The sequence below is a fragment of the Lissotriton vulgaris genome, chromosome 7, assembly GCF_964263255.1.
Source record: "Lissotriton vulgaris chromosome 7, aLisVul1.2, whole genome shotgun sequence".
Classification (NCBI taxonomy): Eukaryota; Metazoa; Chordata; class Amphibia; order Caudata; family Salamandridae; genus Lissotriton; species Lissotriton vulgaris.
In genome coordinates this window covers 121,680,973-121,702,590 of record NC_141695.1, presented here as the reverse complement: position 1 = coordinate 121,702,590, position 21,618 = coordinate 121,680,973, and the positions used below count along the sequence as shown (strand labels likewise).

The 21,618-nt window shown below is 51.2% G+C and overlaps 1 protein-coding gene across 8 annotated transcripts in view; it reads right to left on the bottom strand.

Moving 5' to 3' along the window:
• PHLDB3 (pleckstrin homology like domain family B member 3) overlaps nucleotides 1-21,618 on the bottom strand; it is a 167,894-nt gene that overhangs the window by 63,823 nt on the left and 82,453 nt on the right. For all 8 annotated transcript variants that reach the window (XM_086929805.1, XM_086929804.1, XM_086929799.1 and 5 more), the window contains exons 7-8: nucleotides 10,661-10,771; nucleotides 5,451-5,534 (exon numbers count right to left, since the gene is read on the bottom strand). In XM_086929805.1, the coding sequence (XP_086785931.1) occupies nucleotides 5,451-5,534; nucleotides 10,661-10,771 (195 nt within the window). The remainder of the gene's footprint in view (nucleotides 1-5,450; nucleotides 5,535-10,660; nucleotides 10,772-21,618) is intronic.

Sequence of the window (21,618 nt, the reverse complement as noted above, 5' to 3'; positions counted from 1 at the left end):
CTCGCAAACAGCCCCTCGCCCTGATGGAAGTAGTGGCAGACTGTAGTACAACCTTCAACTCTACTGTCTGGGAATGAGGGTCACCAATTGTTCCTTTTGTCAATTGTAGGTTAACACTACTTATAGGGACACTTTACCACACATTGGGGCTAAAGGAACCATGGGAAAATAAATGGCCGGGAGACCCCTCTCAGGGATGATCAAGAGCAGTGTGTTGGTCCTCCAACAAAGAGCAAGACTTTCATTGGAGAGAGGATGTGGCCTAACGGCTAGGGCAGTCGACTTTGAAGCTGGGGAACAGGGTTCAAGTGCCAGCTGGGACACTCAACATCCTGTGATTCTGGGCCAATCACTTAATCTCCCCGTGCCTAACATAAAAATAAATGTGTCCCTCTGTAACACAACTGGTGCTCATGTAAAGCGCTCTAATACCTTCGGCTCTGGTTCGCGCTATATAAAACAAAACCAAAAATATGGTTGTCTTACTCCTACTCGGACCTATGGCCAACACCCCAAGTGATTATCTAAGTAGTTGTTGCAGAGAGGACTGCTTGGGCCTGAACTACACAAACTGGCAGCTCAAACTAGCTTTCTGCAGGTTTGTCAGCAAGGGGCTGCTGAAAAATGCCCCCTCCTCTGAGCGATTAGTTGCCTAAAATTTCTAATTAAGCTCCTTGCAAATTAGTAGCTGGGCCCCTGAAAAGGGCCACAACAAAAGCTCCTCTGAAGGAACGTTTTCAGAAAGCTTCTGCCAACGTGTGCCAAATACAAGGGTAGGTGAATACCAGGGCTGCCTTCTCTTGATTCCACCTCATTTCCTTTCCTTCCCCTCTCTCCATCTTACTCTGACTGGTTCTCTTTCATCCCTAGATTCAACCTTTGTCTCCGATTTCCTATCTTCCTCTCCCTTTTCCCATTCTTTCTCTCTCTTTGAATCAAAGTGGGATGCAGAAAACTAAATCCGGGTCCACAAGAATAAGCGCCGGTGTTCACCACTTGCAACGCAGCACAAATTAAGCACTGGGGAAGCCAATGGAGGCACCTGCAGGTGTGATCTTTATTCATAGAATCTGTAAAGTGTGCAATGGCCTAAAAGATCTCCTGGCAATGTTCCCTCTAATTTTTTTCTGGATGTGCGACAATGTAGAGGTCATGTGAACACTTTCCTGAGCTGAGTGCAAAACAGGAGTCACTGTGAGTGGGCGCGCTGCCTCCAGGAAGGGTGACGGCTTCAGAGACAGTTCTGAACAGGAGAGCCAAACCTGGGTTCATAAAGTGATCCTGCACTTCAAGAGCTGCCACTTCCCCACCCAGAAAACGTCTTTCTGGTTTCCTTCTGGATTTCAGCAGCTGCACCGAGTCCCTCCCTGGCACAGCAGGGGATGGAGGCATCTCACCATCCCTTGGGCCTCCGCCCTTCATAAACCACCTGTTTGAGATTCCCCGTTGACAGTCATGGGATACACCATCGGGATAGAAACAAGTGCATGAGTCTGATGGGGAGAGACGTTCGGCCAGTGAGTGACGTCTCAAGAGTGCAACAGCTTGTCCTGGATACCCTCACCTAACGCTTGCCGGATGTCAGGTGATGGGTCACCCACCTGGAGCACCCTCAAAACCTTGGAACCAATAGGCAGAGTGCACGGGTTACTCTCGAATGGGCCAATTAAATGCCGTCAGATTTAAATGCGGCCTTTCTTCTACAGCGCCTCGAAGTGAATACAGAGAATGTTGAGCACTGAGTGCTGGCGGACAAGGCAGACTGCTGAGATGTCCTAACAGCGGAGAGCTTTGGGGAGGTTCAAGCAGAAGGCTAGCTGCCCCGGTTTGAACCGACTGAAGAGAGGAAGCGGCAGATGAAAGGCCCGATAAAAGGCAGGAGTCGAGTCCAGGTGAGTACCAGTAAGTGCACCCAGGCAGAAGACGCAGGGTTCTCTTCAGGACTCTCACTGAAGGCCGGATGCGGAGACCTCCGCCAGCTGCGGTGTGATCGACAGTTTCTCACCAGAGTGCACCTCCGTGGGTTTGCACTGTCTGTGTGAGAACAGAACCCCAGCCAGAGGCACTGGGCCACCAGGAAATGCCCAAACGGAGGGTTGGCCCCAGGTAAGACAGGCTCAGTCTCGTCTGTGTTTGTTCTCAGGCAGCTGGAAGTCATCCAGTCCGCAGCTGCAGGAAAGCAGCTCAGGAGGTTCGTGTGCGCCAGATCAGTGCATCCATCTGGCCTCACAGTGCACTGGATGTGACGCATACATGAGACACTGAAGGATCCTAGGAGTATAGCAGGCTGAGGCAGACACAGATTGCACTGTGTGGGGCTGCGTAAGAAGTCCGGGGGCACACACAGAGTGAGGCTACGCAAGAAGCCCAGAGGCGCTCTAGGAGGAGAAGCATAGGAGGGCACTAGGACCACCGGGCCCCTGTCTGATGAAAAGGAACGATTGCCAATAGTTGGTTTGGCCCGTGATCAGGTGCGTGGCGGTACAAAGACAGCCTTCTGGTGAGTGACAGTGACTTGTTAAAGTATCGATAACTGAGAACACAAAGAGCACAGGCAGCCTCAGTGCAAATTACACACAAACACACACCCCACCAGGTACTGGACAGGTAACACTACTACAGGACTGCCTACGTACACGCATGACGTACGTATCCGGCCCAGGCTTACTGCTTGCATTCCCTTACTTCTAGCCCCGGCTATCATAACATCACAACTACACACGCCTGGAGCAGATCCTAAAGAATGGATCAGGATATCTGAGGTCCATGCTTCTCACACGGGCACAGTACAGGATAGGACAGGAGGCCCATGTCCCTCCATGATAGAGGGACAGCACCGAAGCAGCAATGCACACTGCACTAACACAAACAGGTGGAGTATGTGCTGAAAGAGTGCAAACCTTTTCCACATGTGCACAGGGACCAAACAAACACTTCCTGAGATTGCGCACAGGCATGCATGTCATATTAGGGGTTACCAAAGGTCGCAGTTGCGACCCGTGAGCTCCCCTTTGCAACCCCTGGCATTGTTCTTGCAACCCCCGGCCTCTGTAGTGACCAAGCAGCACTAGGGAAATAGACATTTGTGGCTGAGATTGTAAACAGTTGGTGCACAGAAACTGTTCTAATCTATCCAGTTACAGAGCAACCCATCTTTCAGGCCCAGGGTCCACTGAAGCTTCCCTGCTGTGCAGACATTTGGTACAACCCTAGCCACATTGTGCCAAATTCACTGAAATCAACAAGGAACAAAACAGCTTAATAGAACCGGAAACACTTCATAAACACTATACAACTGTCAAATCTTTACCGGCCTAACAGTTAACTGTATTCTTTGTGACACAATTTGGGTATCTAATTCTCTGCACACGTCTGGTCCCGTCATTCTTCGCATAAGGGGGGGACAGTAATTTCTTAGAGGGTTTGCTCATCGTCATGGGGTGCGTTCTGCACACTGGTTTGGCCACCAAGCCGAGCCGATTCGTTTACTTTGAAATTTGACAGCATTATCAGGGCGGGCTTTAGGGCGACTGGTGCGGCTGCACAGGGTGCTGGCCTAAAAGGGGGGGGGGGCTGACCTCAGGTGGGGGCACTGTGTTTAGGAATAACTTCCGATTTAAAAGCAGCTGTTGCAGAGTTCCTTGTCCAGATAACTCTTCTGATTAATGTTCCTGCTAGAGAGAGAGATCCGAGTTTTATCCAGATGTAGCTCTGACTCGCCATAAAGTATCGCAGAGGGTTAATGTGCCTGCTGCAAAGAACAGGTCTGAATTTGAAGTGGATAGCTGAGTGGATCAAAAAAGCCAGCCTTAACCAGCGGTTTAAAACAAATGAAATGTATGCAAGAGAGGGGCAATGGAGTGATGAGGTGCACTTTTCCTAGGTGGTAATGAGGGACTATGAGGAGGTGGTCAAGGAAGGGGGGCGGTGCTAAAAAAATATATACAAAAAAGGATTGTTGCACCAGGCGCCATCAGCGCTAAAGCCATTTACTCAGGGGAGTTCCCCACCCCATCCACCCCCCTAACACTCCTAGCAATGGTTTACCAGTATGATTGAAGCCTGTACAGCTCTAGCCAGTGCTGTTCCTGATATTTGGGACTTTGAGCCACTGCCGTGCCTTTTCATGTGGTGCTGCGGCTGGCATAGGAGGTAGTAACTGGACATTGGGTCTGTGATTGGGCAGCATAGAATGGCCATCTGGCAACCCTGGGCATGTGATGGCTTCATCTCTATTAAAATTCCTGAACTGTACCTTTTTTTGTTATTACAAATATTGTCATGTATTTTATTAAACCTGGTGCTAATTTTGCAATTATTATACTTTTATTTATTTTGTATTTTACTTTGTGTTGTCGCTACCTATGTTTAGATCTGGGCAAATTCTTAATTAAGCCAGTGTAATCAGATTAATTTCGATGATTTGGCATTACTCACTTGACGCAAAATTAATGAAAATGATGCTATTCTGCCCATACGCAAAATTATTAGGAGTAATTATATTTGGCATAAAAGATCCTTCCGCAGAAGTTCAGGAACAACGAACTTAGGGAGTGTGAGTGGCTGCTATTTGCTGAGTGCAAAATGCTTCCTGGGGTACATTTTGAACTCCAGTGAGCATTTTGTGCTAAGAAAATAGCACCAAATGCTGGGTTACGCTCCTCACGTAATTCGGAGTAATCTTGCATAATTTCGCTGTAATTTTGCGTAATTGCACTACAGTAAATTACGCCAGTTAAGCTCACCCCCACCTATGATATCATCAGGATCAAAGGTCACGTAACATCACTTCCTGTAATGCTACCAGGGATTGAGTTATGTGATATCACTTCTTATGACGTCATCACAGGTCAAAGGGCATGCGATGTTAATTTGGCTACTCCTGGCATTTTGGTAAATCGACATCCATGCACACAGGTAGAAGTCTTTCATTTCCCAGGTTTCCTCAACTGAGAGTAGATCATACTCCGGCGCATTCGTTCCTCCGTCTCCTGGCGGAGGATGCTCTTGTTATTTTTAATCATGTGGTCTCCATGGGACAGTGCAAGAGCCAAGATGGCTGCACAGGTCTCCGGAAGCTGAGCAGACCTAGATGTAGATCAGATTTTGGGATTTCCCAAATTTGTGCTGTTATTAACCAGCCGGCCAGGTGCTCCCAGGTCTCCCTACATTTGCAGTTCATTTCACTAACTTCAATGGCCTCAGAAAAGACATACATTTTCAGGCATTTTTAACATTCTGACTGCAGGCTTCTGTCTGGCTGCTGCAGTCTGAGCTGTGGAAGAGGGGTTTGATGGAAGAGCTTTGGGAATGAGATGTATGGGGTGGTCCATGGCTTTCAACGCTCAAGGTTACCCCTCAGCAGCTCTCCAATCACCCTATTCCCCCAGTTCAACGCACAGGCCCTCGATGGACACCCATAGCCCCTCCACTGCCCGCTTTCCAAGTACCTTTGCCACCATTTCCGGGCTCCCTGGAAAGCTCTTCCCTCCGTTGCTCTTCTGCTCCATCAGCTCCGTCAGGCGGTCCTTCTCCTGAGGAAGAGAGGTCAGTGGTCAGCCTGGGTCATTGCGCATGGTCACATTCAAGGGTTTTGTACTGGGGACCTCAAGCTGGAGGGGGGAGGTGTACAAAGAGCCCAGGTGTTGCCTCACCTAGCTGTTTCACTTTCCTTTCTATGAACCTTACCTCCCTCCATCCCCACCCCCTTCATCAGTCTCGGCTTCCTGTCCCTTTGCATAGTCTTTCATCTAGGTCTAACACTTCTTCTGCCTCTGTTTCTTTTCACTTTCTCCATTTCCTTTCTTCTTCCCTTCTCTTCCTATCGCTGGTTACTTCGGTCCTTTTTTCTGCCATTCTAAACATTTCCCCCAATCACCCGCCTACCTTCACTGCCCTCTGTATGACTTCAACCACCCCCTCAGCTAGCTCTCTTCACTGCACAAAGGGGACTCTAGAGTAAGGCTTACTTTCAAGTTAAACAAGAAGTGGCATAGCCAGTAGCTCACAACAATGAAACATAATGGCTTAACCAATGGTTTTTTGTACATACACTGCAGCCACTTTGGAATGGGTATGTAAAAATATTGCAAACACATTCAAAGATGACCACCATAGATGCATGGCAATCCACGAAGGCCATTTTTGAATCTATTTGTAATACAGAGAAGACGCATGCATTAGCAGCAGCCATCTTTGAATGGGTTTCTTCAAACAGTACAAACCCATTTCTTGGGGATCGCCCAATGAGTGTGCATTCATGTGCAGACGTCTAAAAATGGGTAAAATCTCATTTTAAGATGGACGCCCACTGACAGCTCAGCAGGCACAAAACAAAAAAATATAAAGTAGTAGAATAAGGCTGTGGGAAGGGGTCATGGAGCAAACGACAGGTGAGCAAGAGGGTTGGGAAATGCAACAGATGGGTTGGGGAGGGAAAGCAACTGGGAGAGCAGGGGGTTGAGGGACATATGAAAGCAATAGAGGATGAAAGCATAAGAAAGCAAAGCAAGATACAAATCAACCAATCAGAGCACTATCATCAAAGAATATGGAGGAAGAGCAAGCGTGCCTGCTTAGAGCAGGCCCGTGTTCAGGCGGATCAGGAGGGCTCTCAGGGAGCCCCTCGCGCTGATGGAAGCAGTACCATCCTTTTCTTGTCTAAAGTGAGATTGCACGGTTGGGGGCAGACTTTAGTACAACCTTTATACTCTACTGTATGTAAATGAGGGTCACCAATTTTTCATATTGTACATTTTAGGCAACCCCACCCCCCCTTTCCTTACAGAGAAACTTTACCACACCATGGGGCTAAAGGAATCACATGAAAATAAATGTCCTGGAGACCCCTCCCAGGGATACTCAAGAGCAGTGTCTTGGCTCTCCAACAGAGAGCTGGTGTTTCATATGGCCTTCATCCTCCTGGACTGACCCATGGCCATCACTCTGGGGGACCATCTGAGTAGTTGTTGCAGAGAGGTCTGCTTGGGCCTGAACTACACACCCCGGCAGCTCAAACTAGCTTTCTGCAGGTTTGTCAGCAAGTGACTGGTGGAAAAGTCCCCTCCTGTGAGTGATTAGCGGCCTAACATTTCAAATGAAGCTCCTTACCAATGAGTGGCCGGGCCCCTGAAATAGGCCTTTACAAGGCAGCAAAATCTGCCATCTGTCCATCCCATGGGTAGGATGATCAGGAGGTTCTGCCTGGATACTCGGCCGATGTGCTGCCCTGAAGAGTGCGCCAACTGACCAGAAATGCTCCAGCAGAAGGTGGACATTAGCGTCAGCCCAAGACAAACCTATCAACTCTCCTGATAACAGGACCGGGATCCCTAACTTGGTCGTAGATGAGCCAGACAAATGTACCAACAGACGGTGAGAAATACCACGTAAACAAATCCTTGAGTTCCTGCACCGCAGTCCTTACTCCCCTGCAGCCTCAAAAGCACAGCACACATGCTTACCAGGTGTGGCGCTGAGCTGGTGCTGCAAAACTCTGGAGTCCACCGTCCTCCTTCAACCACCACCCACACTTCAGCTCCCGCAGCCAACAGACTATGTTCACCATCGAAGCATTATGCTGGCATCTGGCAGTCACTGAGAGTATGTTGGATGCAACGAGCACACCTTTGCAGGGTCCTCATTACAAATGAAAGTGCCCACGCCCCTCTCTCCCCCCCACCGAATAAGATGCAGCCCACCATGATGGGAGAGCCCGCCATCGGCCACTTCTGAAGGGGGCACTCAACCTCTGCTGCATGTGTCAAGGTCCCCCAGCAAAGCCTGTTCACACCCAGGACCACATGCAGGGTTTAGCTTCTGGTGCACATGTGGAGAGATCTCCCATCCTCTCTGCCAATAGGCCAGCCTGGGTGAAGGCTCAGCCACTGGGGGTTTGTTAAAAGGGTGAAGGTCAAGAGTCCCTAGAGCAGCAGTAGGCACTGTTCTGATTTTCAACTTATAAGGGACCCGGTCACTTTCTGTACAGAATAAGCCACGTCACTAGTCCTCTAACCGGTGCGCCACGTGTTGTTGCTACTCCTCCACAGAGTTCTAGAGTCACTGGGTCTGCAGGTAACCAAGCGTAAGGATTTCCACCTGGGTATTTACAGTCGGAGTTCATGCAAATGCACCGGTGACAGTAGGTGAAATCTACCCGATACCTACAGGTTCTCCGCGGTACATCTATGTAGTGGGTGATGCTTGGGCCCCAGAATCCCACTGAGAATAGGAGGCATTTGGCACAAGGGGTGAGTCAGCCACAGGGACGTAGGGAGTCACAGGAAAGCTGTAAATAACTGGAGCAGACTGCAAGTCACCTGTGTTTCTGGTTCAGATGTCACGCCCTGGTCAAAGGAAAGGGTGATCTTTACGTCCACTTTCAAAGGAGCGTGCCGGCAGCAAGTCCGCCCGAGAAAGAACCGTCAGGGACTGTGGGCAACGGAATGGCCACAATCAGATACTTTGACTAAGCCAGTGTGCACTTGGACCCTAACTCGCATCCCATTCCAGTTCTGGCCTGGAGACCGGAGCCCATAAGGGTCCACGGGTGAGTAGAGCACAGTCATCGAGAGCTGCACAAACATACTGGGCTTTAGGGGATGTCTGCATCTCCATAGAACCAAGGTGGCTGTTAATATGATAGGACAGTCGTTTCCATAGAACTAAACGGAACCTACAGAAATACGCACCCAGCGTAGATTGGATCTTTACAATATTGTGAATGTAGCTTTAACTCTCAGGGCTCAGTTAGCCAGACTCCAGTTGTCATAGTTTCTGGATAGTCAGGCCCTTTGAGTTGGGTACACAAGTACATTTTTAACTTCAAGGAGTTGTGTACATCAGCAAAGGCAAGAGGAAAGGACGCAGGAGGGGGTGAATTTGGGCAAAGAGGGAATGAAGTGCGGTGTGAAGGAGAAGGTAGTACTTTGTCTTGGGTGCTCAGCCCCATCCCTTCAGCTGCTTTGAGGGCATTGAACCAACAACAGTGGTGATACTGTTCTCTCCCCATCACCCATAGCAACCAGATGCCTCATTGTAAAGAGGGAGAGGTCAAGAAGCCGTTCTGCATTGATCACCACCTTTGTTGTGTCTCTGAGGCCCTCTGCACCCTTGAGACAGTACTGCTGTGCCAGCACAACCCGTGGCACCCTGGACCCCCATCCACGTCCCCACCTGCCCGACAACAAAGAACCTGCTGTCCCAGCAGCTCCTTAACACACTGATTCCCTGATCCACTTTGCTAACCAAGGATGGTTTTTGTCACCGCAGCCGAGGAACCATCTTGTGTCGATCACGTCATCCTGTGAGAGCAGACTGACCCAGTCCCACACCAGACCTCCACCACTGGACAGTGCCTCCAGAAGGCCTGAGCATTGGACCCAGCCCAACCGGCGTTGCCAACTAAATTACTTTATGGACACAGAAACAAAAAACAACAGTATCAGACTGACTGATCTTGATAAAACTGAACCAGAGATCCACTGTCTTTAAAACAAGTTTTTTTTATTCTTGAGCTGCAGAGGATAGACAGCAATGAAAGTGAAAGGGTCAGAGCCCTGATTTAAAGTGAATTGTTTTAGCACCGCTATGCTGCTGGATTATTGACCTTTGACCTTCTGAACAATGTATGTTGTGCTTCACTGAAGTGAGTACCTCCAAGGTTTAATCTTGGCCATTTGTCCTCACAAACTTGTGAAAGTCAAAGCCTTACATCTTTAGGGACCTCAGAGTAGTATATGGTTCCTCTGTATTCAGGGGCAATAGGCAATCTCTGTCAGCAGCACTTGCCCCATGGCTTCCAAAAGGAACCAGAGGATTGGACTGAAAAGTAGCTCCTGCAAACCAGAACTCAGTTATTCCAGGTTGCAATTTCCACTATGCAGCATGTGTGGTTAGGCCTGAGGAGTCTGTAATACTCCCATGGTGCATGCACCACCTGTGTTGGAGGTCCTTTCCATTCCTCTGCATCATGACTGACCTTTGCCCTGCCCCTGCATCATGACTGACCTTTGCCCTGCCTCTGCATCATGACTGACCTTAGCCCTGCCCCTGCATCATGACTGACCGTTGCCCTGCCCCTGCATCATGACTGACTGTTGCCCTGCCTCTGCATCGTGACTGACCTTTGCCCTGCCCCTGCATCATGACTAACCTTTGCCATGCATCATGACTGACATTTGCCCTGCCCCTGCATCATGACTGACCTTTGCCCTGCCCCTGCATCATGACTGACCTTTGCCCTGCCCCTGCATCATGACTGACCTTTGCCCTGCCCCTGCATCATGACTGACCTTTGCCCTGCCTCTGCATCATGACTGACCTTTGCCCTGCCCCTGCATCATGACTGACCGTTGCCCTACCCCTGCATCATGACTGACCGTTGCCCTGCCTCTGCATCATGACTGACCTTTGCCCTGCCCCTGCATCATGACTAACCTTTGCCATGCATCATGACTGACATTTGCCCTGCCCCTGCATCATGACTGACCTTTGCCCTGCCTCTGCATCATGACTGACCTTTGCCCTGCATCATGACTGACCTTTGCCCTGCCTCTGCATTATGACTGACCTTTGCCCTGCTTCATGACTGACCTTTGCCCTGCATCATGACTGACCTTTGCCCTGCCACTGCATCATGCCTTGGGATGACACTACTCACCAGGTGCAGGTCCTTGATGGCTTCCATCTTCTGCTCGCTGATCCTCCGCCCCTCTGCCTCCGTCTGCTCCTTGATCTGCCGCAGCTGCTCCTCAAGCTTCAGGATCTTGCGCTGAAGATGGAAGAGAGTAAGTTAGATCCGGAGGAGGTCAGGGTAGAGGGTGGAAGATACGGGGCACGTTAATGACGAAGCTTCTCCCTAGAGCAACATGTGGCATCTCCAGCACTAGAGGAACTTCCCTCCCAAGAGGACTGGTCGCTACTCTCTGCCCACGGGTGATGGTGGGGGGAAGGTTTGAAGAGGGGACAACTGGTGGTCCTCTCTCTCGCCAGTGGTATCGGTGAAACCTCCTGCTCAGGGACCAAGCGACATACGTCTCCAGGGAGACCAGAGAAGCCTCCCCCGGAGAGATGGTCCCTCTCTTCCACAGTAACTGGGGGCAAGTCTTCAATGCTGCTGCACTGCCAAACCTACAGGGGGCAGGTCTGGGTCGAAAGGGCACAATTTTAGTTGCCCAGCATGGACCTTCTTGGCTCGAACCCAACGGAGGCAGCGGACTGTGCTGTAATGACCACGAATGCGTGTACAGAGGGCACATAACACTGCACCACCTTAGTGCGCTCTGCCTTATATGTAAACAGATATCATTTGAAGATATTACTGTCAAACACAGAAACAAAAATAACTCCCCAGAAAGTTCATAAGTTCCACCGACTTTGGCAGTAGTGTGTTAATTTCACAGACAAAACAGCTCAAGAAAGTTTAAACATTAACTCATTTATGCACACACTGTAGGAGAGTAGGGTCTGCAATCCTATGATCACCCAGATTTTTTGCTTTTGTTTCACTGGTTTACGACTTTCTCTGGCTGTGGGCCTGCTAATCAGTCCCACAGCCTGGCTGTTCTCTTTCTAAATTACGATATGTACCCTAGGTGCATTTACCAATTGGTACTGGGCCACCTTATCAGACCCCGTAACGCAGGGCATAGGTGTACCCAGGGCCGCCAGGGGCTGAAGCATGTATTATGCCACCCCTGGCTGGCCTCCTAAATTTGACACAACTGGCTGCACGACAGCTGGGGCGAAGACGTGTAACCACCCTTCGCTTTAGGTATAGTAGCTCTATATCTAACCATACAATGGACACCCGAGTTCCTATCAGTCACTCCTATGGCAGGCCTTAACAATCCTGAAGGCAGAGTGCGTGGGCTCGTGTGAGCTAGGTTCAGGCCCGAGCCGAGCCCGGTTGCAGCTTGCGGAATCAAGACCCAATAGCTGTTCCATGATAACGCGTACCATATCGGTAACTCCGGTGTCGCGTTATCAAGGCATGTCGAGTAAGGTGTCATACGAATCGGGGTGCTGCCCTCTCACCAACTCTGGCGATGAGGTTAGCATCCCACCCTTCTAGAGGGACACGACATGTACGTAACTGTGAACCCCGGTTAAAGTTAACTGAAGCCTCAGCTCCACAAAATGGATGCTGCCACCACAGACACGAGTCTGACCTCCTGCTGCTGGGAGTCCTTCCAGCGAGGAGCACTTGGACAAAGGGTTTCCTGTCGAGGGCGCTGTTCGCACCGTCCCAGACAGGGTTTGTGTATTCTGGGTAGGTATGGCTTTGGCGAGAAGGTGACTGCGGAGTGGCACCCCGGTGCTCACTACGCATCTGCCGGTTGGAACCAGTTCCAGGGGCGACAGCCCTGGCCTGGGGAAAGTCCGGCAGGGGAGAGGGGCGTAACTACCCCCCTTCCTGGTCCCACCCTTAGGGCAGGACCTAGTCATGTACCCACCCCTTTCTTTAGGATAAAGACCGGAGCGGGGACCCTTCCAAATGAGATCATCTTTGAATCAAGAACTACTTTCTACGAAAGGACACTCAAGACTCTTCTCAAGATTTCTCCCTTGTGGCTAAGGAGTAGTCACCCTGCATCAGCGGGCACCATCTAAGAACTCTGCGGTTTGCTGCAAGTCCTTCCTCAAGGATCCGACGGCCCAGCTCGACGAGAACCGGCTTCCCTGGCACCTCTGACCTCTACCCCCGTCATCAGCTCAGCTGTGATCTGTGGGTGCGACGAGACCTCGAGGGACCGGCCATCATCAGAACCTGCACGCTCTTAAAAACCAGCACGACCATCGAGGTAACTCTCTGGTGAGTGCTCTGGGGTCCGAGAAGCCCCGACCCTGAGCCGCTCTAGCACCGAAGTGCAGTCTCCCAGCATCTCCACGATCTGCGTGGGGCCCTTCTGCTCGCTGCTCAGCACGTTGTCTGGTCACTCGCCGCTGGCTTGTGCCCTTCTGTGACGACATCCGAGAATCATCACTGCTGGTCTGGTTGCTCCAGACTGGCCCTTGCTTCCATCTTTGCGAGAAGCACCCCGGACCCTCCTGGTCCACTCAAGACGCCATCTTAGGCCCACCACGTGGCCCTGAGATCTGCCAAGGCTTGTTGCCCCATCCTGGGCCCAGCGACGCCGACAGCATCATCCTTCGTGGGACAGCTCGCACCTCCACCGTGGTCGCCGACAACGCCTCCTGGTCCGTGAGACTGCAGAGCCTAGCGTCGCCCACTCACCTGGTCGAGGTGACGGCCAACCGGTGCCTTCCTGGTACCCTCTGACTACTGGCTAGTAGTACGAACTTGGTCCCCTCTGCTTTCAGGTTTCATCAATCTCCGATCCAGGCTTGGATCTCTACGAACTATTCAGCACTGGTCGCCGGCCAGCAACTCCTTTCTTCCGGCTCCTGGCTCGTCAGCGAAAACCCCGACGCCTGTAAGACTTGTGCAGCCGCAGCCCTCGTGGCTAGGTAACTCGGCATTTCGGTGCCTGCATAGCCTCCTTACTCTAGGGTCCCGAGTCCCTCGCTTCCGACTTGCCTTATCGGGTCCGCCCGAGACCTTAACCTTTCCGTGTCCCCGGACACTTGTTTTAATTGTGCACTTGAAGTATTTGCTAAAGAGATTTGGTTTGTGCTTAGTACCCTGTCCTCATAAAGAGTACAGGGCTGTTGTGATTCTTAATAAATATCCTGTTTATTTTCATAACACTTGTGTGGTGTCCTTTCACTTGGTGTTCAAGGGGTACATGTGTGGTAAACAGCTGGCTTAACACGCCCTCTCGAGTCTTTAGCCTTAGACTGCTCGTATCCACGCTACTAGGATAGCTGGTCTATAGGTTGACTTACAACCAAACACCATAAGGGTCGTTGGAACGATACATAGCGGTCGCTAGAATAGCGAACGTTGCATATCGGGCCAACTTCTCACATTGGTGAGCAGCGGTTGGGATTTGAGCTTGCTGTTGTTTTACCACACGTATCCTAAGAATATCTTGTCGAAAGATCGCACAAGTACTGTTAGTACATATAACTAAAGCTTAGAATACTCTGAGTTCTACTGAACCAGCTGTTGTAGCTCCTCAAGGCTTAGCACACCTTGGCTACAACTCTTAGCAAGGGTACAGTAGGTAAACACGTAGTGTAGGTAGGTGCATCACTTACACCACACTAGAAACAGTATGTCGGACAAAGGAGGAAACTCTGGGTCTCCCCTTGTGTCAGTTGACCCTCCACAGGTCATCCCTTCAGGATATACTGTGCTGAGCTTCAAGGAGTTAAGACGACTGTGTCACTCCAGGAAGATTCAGCAGGGGTCTAACCCCACAACGTCCTTTCTGATTGGTCTCTTGGAGACTTATGATGCCAGAAGAGCTGAGAAACTTCGTAGCTCTTCTAATCCAGAAGGAGACATGCCTCCCCTCGAGGGAACCCGGGACGATCCTGACCTCATCCACCTCGCAACTGAGAACGAAGATGTGGAGGAGGATGAGGATGAGGATCTCTCTGGGGATGAGGCAGATAAGGGACAGGTAGAAGTCGTCAGACTAAGCAGGTCCAACTTAAGCAAACATGATAGCGGTACTGGGGGACCCCTGGGGCCACTATCAGGTCAGCTTAACATTGGGAATGGACGAGCCAGATCTCTGTCAAGAGGCTCTGGCAGATCCCTTCAAACCAATGGCTCTCACAACTCGTCTCAGAGAGGGATGACGTCCCCTCAGAGGAGAGTGTACGAAGCTAAGGAAAGGGCAGCCAATCTAAGGATTGAAAGGGAAGAACTTGCCCTGGCCAAAGAGAGGCTTGCCTTTGCTAGAGAGCAACAGTTAAGTGGGGCAGTCCCCACTGGTGGCAGCAATGTACCTAGTAATAGGGAAAAGAGTTTCGATGCGAAACACCTTGGTAAGATAGTGCCCCCCTTTAAACAAGGGGACGACATCCACAAATGGATTACTGCTTTGGAGAGGGCCTGCACTGTGCAGGGTGTTCCCCAGAGTCAGTGGGCAGCTATCTTGTGGCTCTCCTTTGAAGGAAAAGGAAGAGACAAGCTCCTCACCACAAGGGTGGAGGATGCTAACAATTACCAAATCTTGAAAAATACACTCGTTGAAGGGTTCGGCCTAACCACTGAGCAGTACAGGGTGCTGTTCAGGGATACCCAGAAAACGCAGTCTCAAGATTGGTCTGATTTTGTCGATTGTGCCACTAAGGCTTTTGAGGGCTGGTTGCTGGGCAGTAAGGTTACTGATTATCAAGGATTGTATAATTTGATGATGAGAGAACAAATTTTAAACAATTGTCAGAACCAGTTGTTGCATCAGCATCTTGTCGACTCGGATCTGACCTCTCCCCAAGAATTGGGAAAGAAGGCAGACAGATGGGTTCGTACAAGAGTTAAACAGAACCAGGGCCAGAATCAAGGTGGTCAGAAGAAAGCAGACCAGAAGGGTAAAGATTCTAAAGGGGAACAAAGTGACCAGAAGTCTTCGACAGGTCCCCAACAACCCAAAGAGGGTGGGGGTCAGGCTCCCCAAAAGAAGAAAGAAGGCCAATCCAAAAGATGGTGCCAGTACTGTAAAAGTAAATCTCACTGGTTTAGTGAGTGCACCAAGAAAGGAGGAGGGCAGACTCCTGCCACTGCAGCCCCTAAGGCACCTGTGCCCCCTAGTACAGTCAGCAGTGGTAGTGCGCCTCCCAAGGGTTTAGTAGGGTTAACCCTGGGTTCTGAGGGGCGTGACAACTTAGTTGGCACACTCACTCAGGCTGTCCTTGTCAGTACAGGGGACGCGGACGTATCCCCTGACGTAAGCCCCAATACTTTGGGCAAATACCGACAGACGCCTTTCATAAATGGAAAGATGGCTCAGGCCTATAGGGACACTTGTGCCAGCGTCACCATGGTGACGCCTAACTTTGTGGACCCTGGACAGATCATGCCAGGTACAGAATTCCTGGTGACCAATGCAAGCAATGTCACTACCAATCACAGTATGGCAATTGTAGCTTTCTCCTGGGGAGGGGTAACTGGCCAAAAGAAGGTTGTAGTTAGTCCAGACCTCCCAGTGGATTGTTTGTTGGGCAATGATTTGGAGTCGTCACAATGGTCAGAAGTGGAGCACCGGACTCACATGGAAATGTTAGGTTTGCCAGCACATGTGTTCGCTGTGACTAGGTCACAGGTCAGGAAATGCCCCACTGAACAGGTGCTGGATCCTGGAACAACGGACCAGACACCTCCCAAGAAAAAGAGCAGTAGGGTTAAGGCTGCGCCTTCCCCCTTGCCCCAGGTCGAGGATCAAGTCTCAGAGGAGGCTGACCTACAGGAATTGCGGGAAACTGAGCCTAGGGAATTCGAACTTGATCAAGTTGAATTCTTGGGTTCAGGGGGACCCTCAAGGGAGGACCTGGGGAAGGACCAGTTAGACTGCCCTTCTCTTGAACCCCTCAGACAGCAGGCTGCTGCTGAGGCTGCTGGGAACGCCACAGGTACCCACAAGGTATACTGGGAAGATGGACTCCTGTACACTGAGTCAAGAGACCCCAAGCCTGGCATGACCAGGAGGCTGGTCGTACCCTTGTCTCAGCGTGGTTTCCTACTTACCTTGGCCCACGAGATTCCCTTGGCAGGTCACTTAGGCCAGACGAAAACGTGGGACAGGCTTGTCTCACACTTTCACTGGCCTCACATGAACGAAGATACCAAGGAGTTTTGCCGCTCCTGTGTCACTTGCCAAGCCAGTGGTAAGTCAGGTGGCACGACAAAGGCCCCCCTTATACCAATGCCTGTGGTGGGGGTGCCCTTTGAACGGGTGGGGATCGACATCGTCGGTCCCATGGAACCACCTACAGCATCAGGGCACAAGTTTATACTGGTGGTAGTGGATCATGCCACCAGGTATCCTGAAGCTATTCCCCTTAGGACCACTACAGCACCTGTTGTGGCAAGAGCCCTAGTTGGAGTGTTCTCCAGAGTGGGCTTCCCTAAGGAGGTCGTCTCCGACAGAGGTGCAAACTTTATGTCGAGCTACTTAACTGCTATGTGGAAGGAATGTGGTGTTAACTACAAGTTCACTACACCCTATCACCCACAATGCAATGGGCTTGTTGAGAGATTCAACAGGACCCTAAAAGGGATGATTCATGGACTACCGGAAAAGCTTCGGCGTAGATGGGACGTCCTGATCCCCTGCCTCTTGTTCGCCTACAGAGAAGTCCCACAGAAGGGGGTTGGCTACAGCCCTTTTGAACTTTTGTACGGGCATCCTGTAAGGGGACCCCTGTGTTTGGTGAAGGAAGGATGGGAGAGACCTCTCAAAAAGCCTGCAGCCAACATAGTGGACTATGTGCTCGGCCTCTGCTCGCGGATGGCTGAATACATGGAAAGAGCATCTGAAAACCTTAAGGCCAGCCAAGAACTCCAGAAAGCTTGGCATGACCAAAAGGCTGTCTTGACTGTTTACCAGCCCGGACAGAAGGTGTGGGTGTTGGAGCCAGTGGCCCCAGCAGCACTCAAGGACAAATGGTCCGGGCCCTACACCATCCTGGAGAAAAAGGGAGAGGTCACCTACTTGGTCGACCTGGGAACTCCCCGGAGCCCCCACAGGGTGCTTCATGTCAACAGGCTAAAAGCATATGTCGACAGGAAGGACATGAGTTTGCTCATGGCCCTAGATGAGGGACAGGAGGAGGAGAGTGACCCTCTCCCCGACCTGCTCACTCAGAATCCGGACGATGGCTCGGTAGATGGTGTTGTCTTTTGTGGCAGCCTCTCCGAACATCAACAGAGAGACTGTAAACAGGTTCTTCAGTCTTTCAGACATATGTTTTCTCTAACCCCCAGCCAGACCGATTGGTGCACCCATGAGGTTGACACTGGTGACAGCCTGCCCGTGAAGAGTAAAATCTACAGGCAGCCTGATCACGTTAGAGACTGCATCAAGAGTGAAGTGCAGAAAATGTTGGAGCTGGGAGTCATTGAACCCTCGGATAGCCCTTGGGCTAGTCCCGTAGTTCTAGTGCCGAAACCTCACACCCAGGGTGGTAAGAGAGAGATGAGGTTTTGCGTAGACTACAGGGGTCTCAATGCAGTCACTAAGACTGACGCCCACCCAATACCAAGGGCAGACAAGCTTATCGATAGATTGGCTTCGGCCAACTACCTAAGTACGTTTGACCTGACAGCTGGGTATTGGCAAATCAGGTTAGCTGAGGACGCCAAGCCTAAAACTGCATTTTCAACCCCTGGTGGGCATTATCAGTTCGTGGTGATGCCCTTCGGTCTGAAAAATGCACCTGCCACCTTCCAACGGTTGGTGAATCAAGTCCTTACTGGGCTGGATGACTTCTGTGCGGCGTATCTTGACGATATCGCTGTCTTTAGCTCCACCTGGGAGGATCACCTGGTCCACCTGCGGAAGACATTAGAGGCACTGCAAGCAGCAGGTCTCACTATCAAGGCCACCAAGTGCCAGATAGGGCAGACACAGGTTGTATACCTGGGCCACCTTGTAGGTGGAGGCCAGGTTCAGCCACTGGAGAGCAAGATACAGTCCATCAGGGACTGGGCTCCTCCAACCACCCAGACTCAGGTTCGAGCTTTCTTGGGCCTGACTGGTTACTATAGGAAGTTTGTCAGGAACTATGGTTCCATTGTGACACCATTAAACGAACTGACAAGTAAAAAAATGCCAAAAAAGGTTCAGTGGACAGCGAGCTGTCAAAAAGCATTCGATGACCTAAAGCAGGCCATGTGCACGGCGCCTATCCTCAAGAGTCCGGACTACTCCAAACCATTCATTGTCCAAACAGATGCTTCTGAGTTGGGTGTGGGAGCTGTTCTTTCTCAACTGAATTTTGATGGTCAAGACCAGCCCATTGCTTTTATAAGCAGAAGGCTGACCCCTAGAGAGAAGAATTGGTCAGCTATTGAGAGGGAGGCCTTTGCTGTGGTTTGGGCCCTGAAGAAGCTGAGGCCATACTTGTTTGGCACTCACTTCAAGATTCAGACCGACCATAAGCCCCTCTTGTGGCTAAATCAGATGAAGGGTGAAAACCCCAAACTGCTTAGGTGGTCCATTTCCCTACAGGGGATGGACTTTACAGTGGAACATAGACCTGGTACTGATCATGGCAATGCCGACGGGCTCTCCAGATATTTCCACTTAGAACAAGAAGACTCACCTGGTCAAGGTTAGCTTATTGTTCCGACGTTTGGGGGGGGGTCATGTAGGAGAGTAGGGTCTGCAATCCTATGATCACCCAGATTTTTTGCTTTTGTTTCACTGGTTTACGACTTTCTCTGGCTGTGGGCCTGCTAATCAGTCCCACAGCCTGGCTGTTCTCTTTCTAAATTACGATATGTACCCTAGGTGCATTTACCAATTGGTACTGGGCCACCTTATCAGACCCCGTAACGCAGGGCATAGGTGTACCCAGGGCCGCCAGGGGCTGAAGCATGTATTATGCCACCCCTGGCTGGCCTCCTAAATTTGACACAACTGGCTGCACGACAGCTGGGGCGAAGACGTGTAACCACCCTTCGCTTTAGGTATAGTAGCTCTATATCTAACCATACAATGGACACCCGAGTTCCTATCAGTCACTCCTATGGCAGGCCTTAACAATCCTGAAGGCAGAGTGCGTGGGCTCGTGTGAGCTAGGTTCAGGCCCGAGCCGAGCCCGGTTGCAGCTTGCGGAATCAAGACCCAATAGCTGTTCCATGATAACGCGTACCATATCGGTAACTCCGGTGTCGCGTTATCAAGGCATGTCGAGTAAGGTGTCATACGAATCGGGGTGCTGCCCTCTCACCAACTCTGGCGATGAGGTTAGCATCCCACCCTTCTAGAGGGACACGACATGTACGTAACTGTGAACCCCGGTTAAAGTTAACTGAAGCCTCAGCTCCACAAAATGGATGCTGCCACCACAGACACGAGTCTGACCTCCTGCTGCTGGGAGTCCTTCCAGCGAGGAGCACTTGGACAAAGGGTTTCCTGTCGAGGGCGCTGTTCGCACCGTCCCAGACAGGGTTTGTGTATTCTGGGTAGGTAGGGCTTTGGCGAGAAGGTGACTGCGGAGTGGCACCCCGGTGCTCACTACGCATCTGCCGGTTGGAACCAGTTCCAGGGGCGACAGCCCTGGCCTGGGGAAAGTCCGGCAGGGGAGAGGGGCGTAACTACCCCCCTTCCTGGTCCCACCCTTAGGGCAGGACCTAGTCATGTACCCACCCCTTTCTTTAGGATAAAGACCGGAGCGGGGACCCTTCCAAATGAGATCATCTTTGAATCAAGAACTACTTTCTACGAAAGGACACTCAAGACTCTTCTCAAGATTTCTCCCTTGTGGCTAAGGAGTAGTCACCCTGCATCAGCGGGCACCATCTAAGAACTCTGCGGTTTGCTGCAAGTCCTTCCTCAAGGATCCGACGGCCCAGCTCGACGAGAACCGGCTTCCCTGGCACCTCTGACCTCTACCCCCGTCATCAGCTCAGCTGTGATCTGTGGGTGCGACGAGACCTCGAGGGACCGGCCATCATCAGAACCTGCACGCTCTTAAAAACCAGCACGACCATCGAGGTAACTCTCTGGTGAGTGCTCTGGGGTCCGAGAAGCCCCGACCCTGAGCCGCTCTAGCACCGAAGTGCAGTCTCCCAGCATCTCCACGATCTGCGTGGGGCCCTTCTGCTCGCTGCTCAGCACGTTGTCTGGTCACTCGCCACTGGCTTGTGCCCTTCTGTGACGACATCCGAGAATCATCACTGCTGGTCTGGTTGCTCCAGACTGGCCCTTGCTTCCATCTTTGCGAGAAGCACCCCGGACCCTCCTGGTCCACTCAAGACGCCATCTTAGGCCCACCATGTGGCTCTGAGATCTGCCAAGGCTTGTTGCCCCATCCTGGGCCCAGCGACGCCGACAGCATCATCCTTCGTGGGACAGCTCGCACCCCCCCCCCCGTGGTCGCCGACAACGCCTCCTGGTCCGTGAGACTGCAGAGCCTAGCGTCGCCCACTCACCTGGTCGAGGTGACGGCCAACCGGTGCCTTCCTGGTACCCTCTGACTACTGGCTAGTAGTACGAACTTGGTCCCCTCTGCTTTCAGGTTTCATCAATCTCCGATCCAGGCTTGGATCTCTACGAACTATTCAGCACTGGTCGCCGGCCAGCAACTCCTTTCTTCCGGCTCCTGGCTCGTCAGCGAAAACCCCGACGCCTGTAAGACTTGTGCAGCCGCAGCCCTCGTGGCTAGGTAACTCGGCATTTCGGTGCCTGCATAGCCTCCTTACTCTAGGGTCCCGAGTCCCTCGCTTCCGACTTGCCTTATCGGGTCCGCCCGAGACCTTAACCTTTCCGAGTCCCCGGACACTTGTTTTAATTGTGCACTTGAAGTATTTGCTAAAGAGATTTGGTTTGTGCTTAGTACCCTGTCCTCATAAAGAGTACAGGGCTGTTGTGATTCTTAATAAATATCCTGTTTATTTTCATAACACTTGTGTGGTGTCCTTTCACTTGGTGTTCAAGGGGTACATGTGTGGTAAACAGCTGGCTTAACACGCCCTCTCGAGTCTTTAGCCTTAGACTGCTCGTATCCACGCTACTAGGATAGCTGGTCTATAGGTTG